We start from the raw sequence: 15450 nt of genomic DNA, 5'->3' as shown, positions 1-15450 counted from the left end.
AGTCTACATATGATATTCTTTCAAGTATTCAAAGTTCTAGGAATTGTATTAAGCATTTATATTATTTGATGACATGGAGTGGGACCTGTTTTGGTGATCTTCATGGTAACAGTTTCTTGTCTGACTAATATTTAATAAAATGTCAGGTTCTCTTTTAATCTTGGAGAGAGATCAGAGTTTGAATAAACGGAAACTATCTTTCCCAATTCATATTCCTGAAAAGGGGTCTGAGGGTGCCAGCAGGTAGTGTCGTGGGTAAGGCACTGAACTCCCACTTGGCTGACCATGGTTCAAATCCCTGACCTGGCAGCTTAAAAATCATGCTTAATGCATGTGCAGAGGCGCCCAAAATCCCGAGAGGGGAATGGAGGAGAAGGGATTATGGCATGGCCATCCCTCCTGGGAGGTGATTTCTCACTTTCCCTCTCACCATCTATGTCTCTCTCCAGCAAACACACATGTCCGATGACAAAAACCTTAAAAACATAACAAAACAAAAAATGAGCTCTCAGGGTCTGGATGGAACTCTAAAAGGAAATAAAGTATAGATGTAGAGAGAAGGTCCGAGAAGGAATGCTGATTAGTTAAAAGGGAATGGGAAAGAACTTTGTATAAAGCAGCTAGCAGAGTGCTTTTGTGCATGATAGCAAGTATTGGATCCTTGGGAAAATCATGATGCATTTTTGCATAGAAAAACAGAAAAAGTACCTCATGACTTTTCTGACAGCCCAATAGTAAAAACTGCTCCTTTGCTCCTTCTCTGCCTACTGCTTGAGTATTCCCAAGAACTCTGGTCCCTTAATCTCCTATGTACATCCTCTCTTAGTAATTGAGCCTTACTCAGTTTTCCTCTCGTTCATGTTCCAGTCCCCACCAGGTCAGTACTTTGACTGGTGACATACGGCTCTGCGCTCCACACTCACATTTCTGTTTCTTACTGGTGTGCCTGCTTGGTGTCCCTCAGGTACTTCACCTTCAATCTGTACAAAACTGAATTTGTCCTATTCTTTACATGTTGAGATTGAAGTATTTCAGGGAGCGCTCCCATGAATTTCTGCTTTTGTATTAATGCCATCATGATCTATCCAGTCACTAAAGGCAGGAACCCCAAATAACCCTCTTTCTTCTGTCTCACTCCAATTAGAATGGTCACTGTGTGTATCAATACTATAGTTTAAAATTCTCCCCTTCCTTTCCAGTCTTTCATTCATTGGCTCCTGCTATTGCATTAGACTCTAGTCTGGTCTTCTGGTCTTTGTACCCCTCCAAGCCGTTCCCACACTTACTTCCATAGTGATCTGTCAAAAATGTAAACTGTGATAGTCTCTCAAAGCACCTGAGTGATTTCTCATTGGCGTGTGGCTGTGAGTCCTCACCTTAATGTGGTTTATAAGGGATGCCTGATAGAGTTCACACTTGCCTCTCTAGGATCACTGGCTTCTCTCTCTCTATGCACTTCATCCTCTGAACAGCTAATTGACCTCTTCTTTTCCCCAGCTCTCTTTTCTCTGTTTTGCTAGAAGCTAAACACCTGCTCTCCTTCAACTTTATTTTTCTGGATGACCTGAAAATCCCTTATCATTTTTATTTATTTATTTTTTTTTTGGAAGAGATTTTTTGCTGTAGGGCATGTGTACTTGCTGCAGATACAGAGAGAAACAGAGAGAGAGAAAGTGAGAAATCACCCTCTCTGAGATGGCCACACTTTCATCCCTTCTTTCCCTTCTTGGGATTTTGGGCATGCATACACATGCCTGGCAGGAGTTTCAAGTCACTGGGTCCATACTTGAACCGTGGTTGACCACGTAAGAGTCCAGTGCCTTTATCACTACACCACCTGCTGGCCCCAGTCCGTCATCATTTTTGAAGACCCAACTCAGTTGTTGCCTTCTCTTTAGTTCTTTTGTGCTTTCTATTTTCATGTTTGCTTTTTTTAAAAAAAAAAAAACAAAAATCATTTTTGCCATAGGGCACATGGGAGAGAGACTGTGAGAGGGAAAGTGAAAAATCAACCCCTAGGGAGATGGCCAAGTTACAATCTCTTCTCCATTCTCCTCCTGGGATTTTGGGCACACATACATACATGTGTGCCCGAAGTGTTTCAAGTCACCGGGTCCATCTGTCCGTCCCTAAGGGAACTTTAATTGCAGTCGTCTATGTGGGAATCCAGTGCTTTAACCATCACCCCAACTGCTTGTCCTGCTTGTTTATTTTTTTAATTGTACTTAGAAGTTACATTGCATTATATTCAGTTACGTTGTACTGTAGCTAATTTGTTTACATGCCTTTTATCCTCATCTAGATCTTTCCCTTTTCAGGTAGGGCCTATAACATTTTTTAGAGTAAGTGTGAAATTGACACAGTTGTTAACCAAGAGCAGTTTTTTTTAAGGTTTTTGCGGTAAGGTAAGGTGCATGTACTTCTAGAGAGAAACAGGGAGAGATAGTGAGAGGGAAAGTGAGAAATCACCATCCAGGTGGATGGCCATGCCACAATCTCCTCTTCATTCTCCTGGGATCTTGGACATGAGCATACATGTACCTAGCATGACTTTTACACCACTGGGTCCAGGAGTTGAACTGTGGTCAGCCATGTGCAAGTCCACCATTGAAACCACCATATCACCTGCTTGCCCCTAAAAATAGATATTTTAAACATATATTGAATCAAGTATAAATTGGGAATTCTCAAATATTTTTACATGATTGTAGAAATAAAGCAGAATTTTAAAATGATAGTAGACTCAGCTTGTTGCTTTAGCTGCTTTAGAACTTGGTACTGCAAGAATGTTGAAAATGGATTTCTTATTAATTATGAGTGTCACTAAAATCAACCACTCTCCTTTAAAAAAAAAAGAAAAAGAAAAAAACACCTTAAAACTAAACTTTAGTTCTAAGGAAGATTTCCAGTAGATGGCATTATAAGACTTTATCTGTTTTCTTTTACCATCCTTTTTGCTGGGAGAATTAAAATTTGTTTCTTTCTGATGTTATGGTTTACAAAAATGATTATATCTATATAAAATCATCTAGACAGACAGAAAAACCCACTTAACACATTTCTAGGCTTCTGGGTCCACTTTTTTTCCTCATCTAGCCAACCAGGCCATTGGAGTAAACCTCACTCTCTTCTCAATCTCATTGATTCAAATATATATATATATAAATATTATATATTTTTTGAGAGGTTTTTGCTATAGGGCGTGTGTGCTCGCCAGACAGACAGAGAGAGACAGAGAGATAGAAAGCGAGAAATCACCCCCCCGGGGGGATGGCCACGCCGCAATCCCTTCTCCTCCATTCTCCTCTTGGGATCTTGGGCATGCACGCACATGTGCCCGGTGTGAGTTTATTAAGCCACTGTGTCCGGGATGCGAACCGCAGTCGACTACGTGGGAGTCCAGCGACATAGCCATTACGCTAACCGCTGGTCCCCTATTCAAATATATATTTACAGAAAACCTTTCATGCCTAGGCACTAAGCTAGCATCTGATATATTGGTAGAATAAGGTAGATGTGGATTTATTACATGATAAGCCTTCCTTCATTTTCCCATTTACCCTGAAGATTAAAATAGGTTATGAAATATGTATACTAGGGCATAAGAGCTGGGGTCTAGAGCAAGACTTTCTAATTCACCAGTTACCTGTTACCTTGTAACAAGGTACCTATCGACTCTGTCTGGGTTCTTGCCATTAAAATCCAGCAGTTGTGGTCAAACTTCATGTAAGGGAAGCTGAAGCCTTCTCATTGGTTCATGGCCATTTGGGTCCAGTAGCAAAGGTGTGCAGTAGGAACCTGCAGGGAGGTGTTGGAGAACTGAACGTCTCTGCTTCTTATTGCAGATTCCATTGTGTAAAGTTATTAGATTCAACATAGACTACACAATTCATTTCATTGAAGAGATGATGCCTGAGGTAAGAGAAAATATTGCTTAACGGTTTGATGTAGTTTGGTTTTTTTGTTTATTTCACACTTGTATTTTAAAGCCTTGAACTTGGTCAGCTTTGACTTTTTGTCTAGAAATAACCCTAAAGTATCCTGTTCACTGTCAACAGGGTCAGTGAAATGTAGCTTTAGTATCAAGATGAAAATTCAGGGCAATTTTTTTTTAACTCATTGACCTATTTTTGAACCCCTTTCTGCCTGTGTTATTCTGCTGATAGTAACTACACATCTGTTTCTGGCTTGTTTTGCATAGGGGACAGATTTTAGTCACTGACCATTATCAGAGAGGAAATTGGAATAGTGAATCTGAATCTGATAGCTGTTGGAATAATCTTATTCATTATCTCCAATGACAAGATCAATGTGCAGTTCATTTTTCTTCCCATATATTTACATATTTTTTCCTAATTGTTTTTCATTGTGGATGCTCAGCAGCAGATTTATCTAAATATATGCAAGAGATTTAAAATTCCAAAGCAAGATTAATGTGAATCTCAGAATGATTCATTACCTGATCTTGAATTTAGTGGTGTCAACAAATCACACTAAGAAATAACAACTAGACAGCAAACAAGCTTGTGCACTTAACATTGTGTTGGAATCAGGGTCGATTTCCAGAGCCCCTGGCTCTTCTTGAGAACTTGTTAAACAGGGCAGCTCTGTCATGGGCCAGGAGCACGGAGAGGGAATTGATGGGCATGACGTGCATGCTTAGTTGACACCTATTTCATTCTGTGCTAGTCTGTTCATCCTACCTGCCTTTCAGAAAGAATTAAAGAGAAAAGGCCGCCCCTTCATTCTCCTGCTTAAAAGGATTTTTTTGCATCCTGTGATTTTAAGGTCATAAGCCATTATTTGCTATTGTAAAAGTTTATGACTTCTGGCACAATCTCACACAGGGTGATTTATGAACCTTGAGCAAAACAAGTAGGAGGAAGAATTATGAGACAAGTCTCACTTGTAAATATATCATCTGTTTAACTTTTTTCCAGGAGAAATCTTGGTACAAACTTTTGTAGTTTTTCTTAGTGCTTAATTTGCTGTCATTAAGAATTTGAACTTAATGGTACAAAGACCCTGTGTTTTTTGGTAACTCTGTAATAGTGATTCTAGGTATGTTAGATGGGGTTGGTCCAAGCCTATCAGAGCCCACAGATGTGGGCATGTGTTTTTAATCTGGGTTAACAAAGATGAGTTTGATATGTTTTATAATTGGGTTTGGAAAACATGACATAAATGTTTACTTTTAAATTTCACATCATTTTATTTGTACACTGAGGAAGGGCCGAATTGACATCTTTATAGGAATCTTAATAGCATTGTCTACTTCCTTTCTCTCTCAAACCAGTGAGCTATTGTAGAACAGTGGCCAAATGTTTTAGGAAAGTGTGTGGATAAGTTCAACAGACTCTATTGAGATATTTGATTAGAACAGGTTGAGCCTTCAGTTGGTATATATTTGTAGATCTACAGTAATTTCATTTGGTTTATTTTTCAGAATTTTTGTGTAAAAGGGCTTGAACTCTTTTCATTGTTCCTATTCAGAGATATTTTGGAATTATACGACTGGAATCTTAAAGGTAAATAATAGAATTTAAGGAACTGAGTAACACTGGTAGAAGAGTGTTGGGATATATGTGAAAACTTATGAAAGTGGGGAGATGTAGTTGAAATTCCTCATATTTTTGAAATGCCCAGGCAAAAGTGTGTTATTTGTAGGAATACTTGTTATCACTTGACATGCATAAGTTCTTGTATATTTTACTTTATATTGTGCTTGATATTAGCTCATGGAATAGGACCAGTTTTTATGAGTAACTACCTTGATTTATGCACAGTAGGGAAATTTCATTAGTTAATATTTCATTAGTTAAATCTAGTGAAGCTTACTGTAATAAATTTCTTCTAAGATGACAGTTTATTTCTTCTAAGATGACAGTTTGGTTAGTCTTTAAAACACACATACACACGTGTATTCAGGGTGAGCTAGATAGATTCAAAGACTTGATTCTAGGTTCTTGGGTAATAGGTTACTCTTTTGGAAATATCTGTAAATATCTGTATTCTAGCAAACGTTTACTTGTTTTTTTTTTTTTTCTTGTTTTTTTTTTTTAATTATTGGAGGGCATGTTGGCTTGCCAGAGAGAGACAGAGAAAGAGAGAGGGGAAGGGAGAAAGCACCCCCCCTCTACACACACACACACACACACACACACACACACACACACACACACAGAAATTCCTTCTCCTCTATTTCTCCATCCTGTCAAGATTTTGGGCACACATACATATGCATGTACACACAGATGTCTGGTGTGTTTTTCAAGCTTCTGGGGCCAAGATTCAAACTATGGGGTTGACTTTGTGGGATCTAATTCCTTTAACCATTAGGGTTTGCCCTGTTTGTTTATTTTTAAAGCAATGTATTGATTTAAAAATAAATATTTAAATTGCTTTTCAAACCAAGGTTTTGAATGAATACATTGAATGAATAGCTTTTCAAACCATGTATATTGATGAATGGTTTTTCAAACCCGTAATATTTTTACTTATTTTACAGTGTATTGATTAACATGGGAAGGAATTAATACACAAGCATACCATATGCAGTAGTTTAATTATAACAAAAATCTTGACATTTTTAAATTAAAAAAAAAATATTGTATGTATTTGCTCCTTGGGGCTTTCATTCTCCTCTTGACTTCCTGTGTTCTCGTTGCAATCTTCATTGGATGTTTGTGGCAGTTACCAATGATTGATTTAGCTATTGAAGAATAGTGGGGGGAATGGTATTTTTTATGTCCCTACTGCTGGTGGTGTTTTTTGTGGTTATCATAAATCTTAGGAATTAAGTTGCAGTGTTTGCTTTCTAAGATTGTTTGATTTTTTTTTTTTTTTTCCTTTCCTTCTTACTTGTTTGTTTTAGGTCCTTTGTTTGAAGACAGTCCTCCTTGCTGCCCAAGATTTCATTTCATGCCACGTTTTGTAAGATTTCTTCCAGGTAAATCTTTTGGCTTGTCAGTGACCCAGTGAGATCATGTCTCTAAAAATAACCCTGCCATTCTCCTTTCAATCTTTAGGGACAATGTTTCTAACTCATATAATGCTAATTATCTACTTCTCTACTTGGGCATAAAAATGTAAAGTGATATAATGCTGATTTATACCCCTGCATAATTTCCACCCTCCAAGTTAGATGAGCAATGGAAGAATTGATTTATAAATTTTGAAAATCTACTTGATAAAATTCATGCAAGTTAATGAACATAGAAAGATGCATATGCTTAAAATATACATACGGCCCAATTTTAAAATAAATTAGAAATAAAATAGAATTTTATTTATAATTCTAAATATCATTTATAAATTTATTTATAATACTAATATCATTTATAATTCTAAAAATTACTGTAGTAAGAGTTGTATTAGATGGGAAGATTATAGTGATTTTTTCGGCACCTGTGCCTTTATTTATTTTATAGTGAAAAATAAACTATGATCCATTCTCCCACTAAATTAAACTATTTAAATAAATATATGATGTAGGTTTTTTTAAAGTTTATTAATTTATTTCATGAAAGAGAGAAGCAGGGACCCCTGATGGGGTCTTGCTAAACTCTGATATAACCCCTCCACCTCACCAGGCTTGTGTCGTGTGTTCTGGGAACTAAACCCAAGGCTTTCCCACATGGCTCTAGTATTGCATAGCACTGCCTACTGTCTTCACCACCATGGCTGGACCTATGACTTAGGTTTTTTAAAAAGCTATTATTATAACTTTTCTGATTATTTTTCAAGGGTCTAGCTATAAGATACAACATGATATATTTAGAATTGTTTTTTTTATAAAAGGTTGGATTTTAAAGGGAATCTTTGTGTGCCCTTTTTGCTTACAAAACTTTTTCCTTTGAGGCTTCTGTTACCGTATTTCCAGTCATTCTTTCCTTTTTTGTGTGTGCTTTTTGTGTTTTGTTATAGGGTATTACTTGTGCTTGCCAGAGAGGGAGACAAGGAGAGTGTGAAAGCACCCCCCAGGGGGGATGCCCATACTGCAGTCCATTCTCCTTTTTGGAGTTTGTCATGCACGTACATGCACCTGGCATGTTTTTCAAGCTGCTGGTTCTAGGATTCAGACCACTCAGCTGGCCGTGTGAGATTCAGCCTCCTTAACCGCAACACCACCAGCTGGCCCCCACTCCTTTTTTCTTAATGTTTTCCAGTTACTTGCTTTATAAAGCACTTTGCAGCCTGGCCTGCTGTTTCCACTCTAGGAAAGTTCTGTTATTAGTTTATTGCACTTCACTTACTATTCTATCCTGAACTGTACAGTTTTTTGACTTTTTTGCCGTAGTGATTGTCATAGCTTCGTCACCTAATTCCACGATAATGCCTTGGACCATGCCCACACCCTAAACGAATTTATCTCTAGAATTTAACTGAAATCTCTTCCTTTCTGATGACTTCTGTCTCCTTCCAGCCTGTCGTGTTTATTCCCTTCACTTCTACTTGAATCTTCTTTCTTCTCCTTGTGTGCAGGTGCTGTTCTTTGCTTTTTGCACTAAGTCTGTGCTCTTTGATCTGTGTATTAGATGGGAAGATTATAGTGATTTTTTCGGCACCTGTGCCTTTATTTATTTTATAGTGAAAAATAAACTATGATCCATTCTCCCACTAAATTAAACTATTTAAATAAATATATGATGTAGGTTTTTTTAAAGTTTATTAATTTATTTCATGAAAGAGAGAAGCAGGGACCCCTGATGGGGTCTTGCTAAACTCTGATATAACCCCTCCACCTCACCAGGCTTGTGTCGTGTGTTCTGGGAACTAAACCCAAGGCTTTCCCACATGGCTCTAGTATTGCATAGCACTGCCTACTGTCTTCACCACCATGGCTGGACCTATGACTTAGGTTTTTTAAAAAGCTATTATTATAACTTTTCTGATTATTTTTCAAGGGTCTAGCTATAAGATACAACATGATATATTTAGAATTGTTTTTTTTATAAAAGGTTGGATTTTAAAGGGAATCTTTGTGTGCCCTTTTTGCTTACAAAACTTTTTCCTTTGAGGCTTCTGTTACCGTATTTCCAGTCATTCTTTCCTTTTTTGTGTGTGCTTTTTGTGTTTTGTTATAGGGTATTACTTGTGCTTGCCAGAGAGGGAGACAAGGAGAGTGTGAAAGCACCCCCCAGGGGGGATGCCCATACTGCAGTCCATTCTCCTTTTTGGAGTTTGTCATGCACGTACATGCACCTGGCATGTTTTTCAAGCTGCTGGTTCTAGGATTCAGACCACTCAGCTGGCCGTGTGAGATTCAGCCTCCTTAACCGCAACACCACCAGCTGGCCCCCACTCCTTTTTTCTTAATGTTTTCCAGTTACTTGCTTTATAAAGCACTTTGCAGCCTGGCCTGCTGTTTCCACTCTAGGAAAGTTCTGTTATTAGTTTATTGCACTTCACTTACTATTCTATCCTGAACTGTACAGTTTTTTGACTTTTTTGCCGTAGTGATTGTCATAGCTTCGTCACCTAATTCCACGATAATGCCTTGGACCATGCCCACACCCTAAACGAATTTATCTCTAGAATTTAACTGAAATCTCTTCCTTTCTGATGACTTCTGTCTCCTTCCAGCCTGTCGTGTTTATTCCCTTCACTTCTACTTGAATCTTCTTTCTTCTCCTTGTGTGCAGGTGCTGTTCTTTGCTTTTTGCACTAAGTCTGTGCTCTTTGATCTGTCTGTCATATCTGCCAGACCCTCGTGTTTCCACCATCTTCCATGTAAGAGTCATTAATCCAGGCACTTGCCTTTTCTTCTGCTACGTGTGGGCCACCCAGTAATACAGGAGAAATAACATAGCTGCTGCTAAAAATTGGTGGTCTACAGTCTAGGTTGGAGAATTTTTCTTTAAGTAACCTTTCTGCCCAATTCCACATTGTCAGCATTTTCAGAAATCTGGTCCTAGGTTCATGCCATCCTCCTTGTGTCCTTCTGGGTGAAGGGGGCTTTTCCCCCTATGCCTGAGAACCCTCCTTTGAATCCAATGCACTCTGGCTTCCTCAAATGTTCTTGGTCCATTTGCAGCCATTCTTTACCTCACTACCAGCTCTCTCTCTGACCCCTGCCCAGCCCATTGCTGCTGCCAGTGCCTGAACCAGCCTCCCAAAGACCAAATCCAGACGACACCTCGGTGTTAGCCTCCTCCCTAATGGGGTTCTTGGGCTCTTGACAATCTTCCTCCTGGCTCCCCCACCTTTACTTCCATCTGTTTGGTTCCACCTTTGTGTTGTTTGTTTCTTGTTTATTCAGTCTAACTTAGATTTTTTTTCCCTAAATATTTTGTCCCTGATGCTCTTTCTTTATTTCAGACAGTCATAATGGCTTATTTTTATCTTAGAGTAGTGTTACTCATATTTTTAGTTTTATTGTTAATGTTTACTTTGCTTAGAAAATGCTTTCAACAGATTTTCTCCTTGTTACATCTGCTTTTATTTGATTGAGATGCCCTTTTCTTTTTTCAAGTGAACGCACCTTTGATTTCATAATGGAACTTTAACTATAAATTTATTCGAAAATGGTGTTAGAGTGAGTTTGTTGAAAAGCCTTTCCTTTCTGTATCTCTGTGCCCTTAGGCATTTTATGACCAAACAAATCTCTTCTGAGAAAGTGGACAGTTTAAACATCTTCTTAAAGAAAAATCTATGTTGGATCTTTACTTTGTGGGATTTCAACTCTTACAAAATGTACATAGGGATAACATTTAGGTTGTCATAAAGAAAAAGGTCTATCATTTTATTTTTAAATAGAATTTACTATTTCATTAGACTTCCCATTGAAAATATACATATTTTAAAAACCCTGAAGACATATTGTAGAAAAATACCTCATATATAACATGTGTTTGGATACTGGATGGCAAATTATGGTTGATTGGTTTTTCACAGTAGGACTCATTGAAGATCTTTCAGAAAATGATGAATTAAAAACACAATTTGATATACTCATTATTTTCTGTGTATTAGGTGTTTTTAACATGATAATCATCACACTATTTGATTTGCATCCTGTCTTAATAATTCATTGAGCAGATGGGTATTTTTAAAGATCATGATATATAGAGCAAATTTCTTGTCAAAAGAATCACATGAGTTTATGCTGCCATGAAAAATCCATTATTATACTTTTAACATTGGAGGCCTGCTGCTCTTCTTCCTTCCACCCTTCTCCCCTTTTTTCCTTAAAAATTTTAATGGTGAGTTCCATGAGGCCAGGCTGTAAACACCGACTGTCTTGTATCACCTGGCACATAATGAGGACTCAGTAAGTATCAGTCATAATAGTGCCTTATTTAAATATTCACGTATTTGATTACTAATGAATGTTCTCTTCAAACATTCTTTGTTATTCTGTCATTTTTATAAAAATAAACTTTTGATTGAACTATGACATAAATACCGAAATGTGAAATATCATGAATATAGGACTCAAATGAATTTTCATGAAGTGCATATTACCACGTCCTAAGCACCCGTTTTGAGATTATTGGCGTCTAAGAACTCCCTCCAAGCCCCTTTCCAGTCTACCCTGGAAATAGTGGGTAACTGCTATTCTGTCTTGAAATATCATATGTCAGTTTGACCTGTTTTTGAACTATGAAAACCAGAATTTTATATTTTCTGTTGTTTCTGTCTTTTGTTTAATATGTTTGGAAACATCTGTTGTTACAGTTAACTGTAGGAAGCTCATTCTCACTACTATATACTTTTATATAGCATGACTAAATTAAAATAAGTCCATTATGAGGGCCAGCTGATGCTGTAATGGTTATATCACTGGACTTCCATGTGGTCGACTGCGGTTAGAGTCCTGGACCTGGTGGCATAAAACTCACGTTGGGCACATGGAGAAGTAGGGATTGCAGCCTGGCCCTCCCCATGGGGGGTGATTTCTCGCTTTCTGTCTCTCTGGCAAGTGCATGCACCCTATAGCAAAAAAAAAAAATCTCTCTAAAAAAAATAAGTCCATGGGGGGACAGCAGATGGCATAGTGGCTACGGCACTGGACTCCCGCATGTCTGACCATAGTTTGAGTTCTGGACCTGGAGGCTTTCTTGTTTTCCTTCTCTGTCTCTCTGGTCAATTAAAAAAATAATAATGATGAATAAAATTCAATAAAATAATTCTTTAAAAAAATAAGTCCAAGATGATTCATGGACATTTGGATATTTTCAATATATATATATGTATATATACTTATATTTGAATAGTTTATATGAATAGTGCATGCATGCACACACATACACACACACACACACACGCACACACACATGTTCACCAAATAAAGACCTGTACATGTCTGTCGGTGGTGAGTATGATTGTGAATATGTTTGTGTGTGTGTGTTGTGTGTGCTTTTCTGTCGCTTATGTACCTGTGAGTAGAAGTTCTGGGTGTGTTTATAAGACGCTTTATTTATACTTTCGAACAATTTCCCAAAGTGATTGTACTGTTTTACTTTCATACCAGCAATATATGAGTTCAAGTTTTCACATTCTTATCTCTACTTGGCGCTCTTTTCTTTTTTAATTTAACCAATCTGATGACTTCAGAAGTGTCATATTATGGTTTCAATTTGCAGTTCCTAAGGACTAATGAAATGGAGCACTATTTCATGCATTTATTGAGTTTTTGGATATTGTCTTTTTTGAGGTACCTGTTTAAGTCTTTTGTCCATTTTTCTGCTGAGTAATGTCTACCTTTTTGTCAATGATCTGTAGATTTTAAAAATATATATATTCTGTGTAAGTCTTTTGTTGGCTATATATTGCCAAAGCCTTTTATGTTGATTGACTTTTGATTAATTTAATGGTGATTTTTGATGAAAAATATTAATTTTAATATAGTCCAGTTAATATATTTTCGCTTTATGATTAGAACTTTTTGTGTTTTGTGAAATTTTTGCCTACTTTAAGATCATCAAGATAGTCACCTCTATTTTCTTCACTTTTAGATCTATAATCTGCCTTTATTTTTACTGTTAGTATGAGATATGGATTAAAACTTATTATTTCCTATATGAATATCCAGTTGACCCAGAAGCATTTGTTGAAAAGACCATTGCTGGGCCAGCAGATGGTGTAGAGGTTAGGGTGGCTGGATCACATATAACTGACTCCATGGTTTGAGTCCCTAGACCTGGTGGTTTTAAAAACAGGTCAACAGGTATGTCATGTACCCAAAATCCTAAGAGGAGAATTAAGAAGTGTTTGCGGTGTGGTCATTTCACCTGGAGGGGGGGTGAATTTCTCACTTTCTTTCTCTCTCTCTTTCCTTTTTTTTTTTTTTAATAGGTTTTTGCAATGGGTACTTGTGCTCACTGGAGAAAGAGAGAGAAAGTGAGAAAGAGAGTGAGATATCTACCCCCCATGGGGGATGACCACAACACTTCTTCATTCTCCTGTTGGGATTTTGGACACACACATGCCTAATGTAATTTTTAAGCCACTGGGTTCAGGACTTGAACTGCGATTAAACAGCCACATGGGAGTCCCATATTTAATCACCGTGCCACATGGTAGACTCTCTCATTTCTCTCTGGGCAAGCACACATGTCCTATAGCAAAGAAGGAAGGAAGGGAGAGCAGGAGGGAAGGATGGAGGAAAGGCCATTCTTTCTTTACAGAATTGAAAGGCCAATTACGCTGTTATCTTTAAGTGGGATAACATTAACTTGTTACAGACTTCCCCTTTTCCTTTTTTTACACAAATGATTCAGGTATTTTCTGTGTATATACTTTGTCTTGTTCTTTAATATCTACATTGCATTCCACACCTTGGGTGGGCGATAATTTTTTTTTTTTTTTAGAGAGATTTTTTGGTATAGGGTGCATGCGCTCACCAGAGAAACAGAGAGAGCCAGAGAGACAAAAAGTGAGAACCCTCCCCTCGGGAGGTGACCATGCCACAACCCCTTTTTCATTCTCCTCTTGGAATTTTGGGCATGTACGCATACACGCCCAGTGTGAGTTTTAAGTTGCTGGTCCAGGACTCGAACTGCAGTTGACTACGTGAGTGTCCAGCGACGTAACTCTTATGCCTTCTGCTGATCCCGACGATAATTTTTTTGACAATTCCTCTAGTGATGGATATTTTATAGCTTTTTAAGTTTTCCACATTTTATAGTACTTCAGAAATAGTCTTGTGCACCTCTCCTTTTGCATTTGTGTAAATGTTAAATGTTTCCATAAGGTAGAGTTATAGAGGTGAAATTATTAAGATATTATGCATGTTTTAAATTTGGGAAGATACTGGCCATATTCTCTCTGGAGTGACATACTAATTTTTAGTTCTGACCCATAGTTACTTTTTTTCTGTTTCGTTTTTTTTTTTTAATTTTTTAATTTTTTTTTTATTTTAGAGAGAGGTTTTTGCTATAGGGTGTGTGTGCTCGCCAGGAAGAGAGAGACAGAAAGCGAGAAATCACTCCCCAGGGGGGATGATCATGCAGCAGTCCCTTCTCCTCCATTCTCCTCTTGGGATCTTGGGCATGCACGCACATGTGCCCAACGTGAGTTTAAGCCACTGGGTCTGGGACTTGAACCACAGTCGACTACCTGGGAGTCCAGTGACATAGCCATTATGCCAAGTGCTGGTCCCTTCTGTTTATTTTTTATTTGTTACAGGATGCGTGTACTTACCAGAGAGATGGAGAGAGGGAGAGAAAGAGAAATTGAGAACTCACCGTTCCACTAGGAGGATGGCCATACTGCAATCACTTCTCCTTCATCCTCCTTTTGGGATTTTGGGCATGCATACACATGTGCCCAGTGTGATTTTCAAGCTTCTGGGTTCAGAACTCAAACCACAAAGTTGGCCATGTGGGATCCAGCACTTTAACCACCATGCTGTTTGCTGGCCCCTGACCAGCAATTTTTTAAAGTACATTTTTTCTATATCTCTGCCAATATCAGTAGTTTTGTTTATCTGTTAAATAAAAAGCAATGTCATTGTTACTGTTTACATGTTTCTTGAACTTGTTGAAAATAAGCAGCCCTTCCTGTACTTCAGGTATTTCATGGTTTTCTTATTTAAAAAAAAAAAAATTAAATACACTTATTTTCGAAAGAGAGGAAAGTATGTCCACCAGGGTCTCACACTGAGATTCTCTCCCCTTGATCGAACCTTTTAGCCAACCAGGATAATGGGCATGACAAGTTGACCTGGGACCTGAACTCAGACTTTTGATATGGCCTCCAGCATTGCAGAGCACTGCACTGTTGCGACTGGGCCTCATTAGCTTTTTTTTTTAAAAAAAATTATTTTATTATTATTATTTTATACATTCGATCATTATCCAGCATTTAGCTTGTAGAGAATTTACCCAACATGAAATACACCTCAGACCAGTCCAGTTGAGAATACTATACATGTTATCGTCAACAGGTAATAAACCATTTCTATGTCCCACAAAGTCTTACTTCTCCATTTTTCTCCCTAATTTC

General features: G+C 37.8%; 1 protein-coding gene across 1 annotated transcript in view; it reads left to right on the top strand.

The window, feature by feature from the left end:
- The window catches only part of DROSHA (drosha ribonuclease III), a 151023-nt gene that overhangs the window by 44166 nt on the left and 91407 nt on the right, over positions 1-15450 (top strand). The window contains exons 12-14 of the mRNA XM_006148497.3: positions 3846-3917; positions 5447-5528; positions 6875-6949. Of these exons, the coding sequence (XP_006148559.1) occupies positions 3846-3917; positions 5447-5528; positions 6875-6949 (229 nt within the window). The remainder of the gene's footprint in view (positions 1-3845; positions 3918-5446; positions 5529-6874; positions 6950-15450) is intronic.

Source organism: Tupaia chinensis, unplaced genomic scaffold (genome assembly GCF_000334495.1).
Source record: "Tupaia chinensis unplaced genomic scaffold, TupChi_1.0 Scaffold000237_1, whole genome shotgun sequence".
Classification (NCBI taxonomy): domain Eukaryota; kingdom Metazoa; phylum Chordata; class Mammalia; order Scandentia; family Tupaiidae; genus Tupaia; species Tupaia belangeri.
Note: the sequence above shows the minus strand (reverse complement) of the source record. Positions and strands in the feature narration are given on the sequence as shown.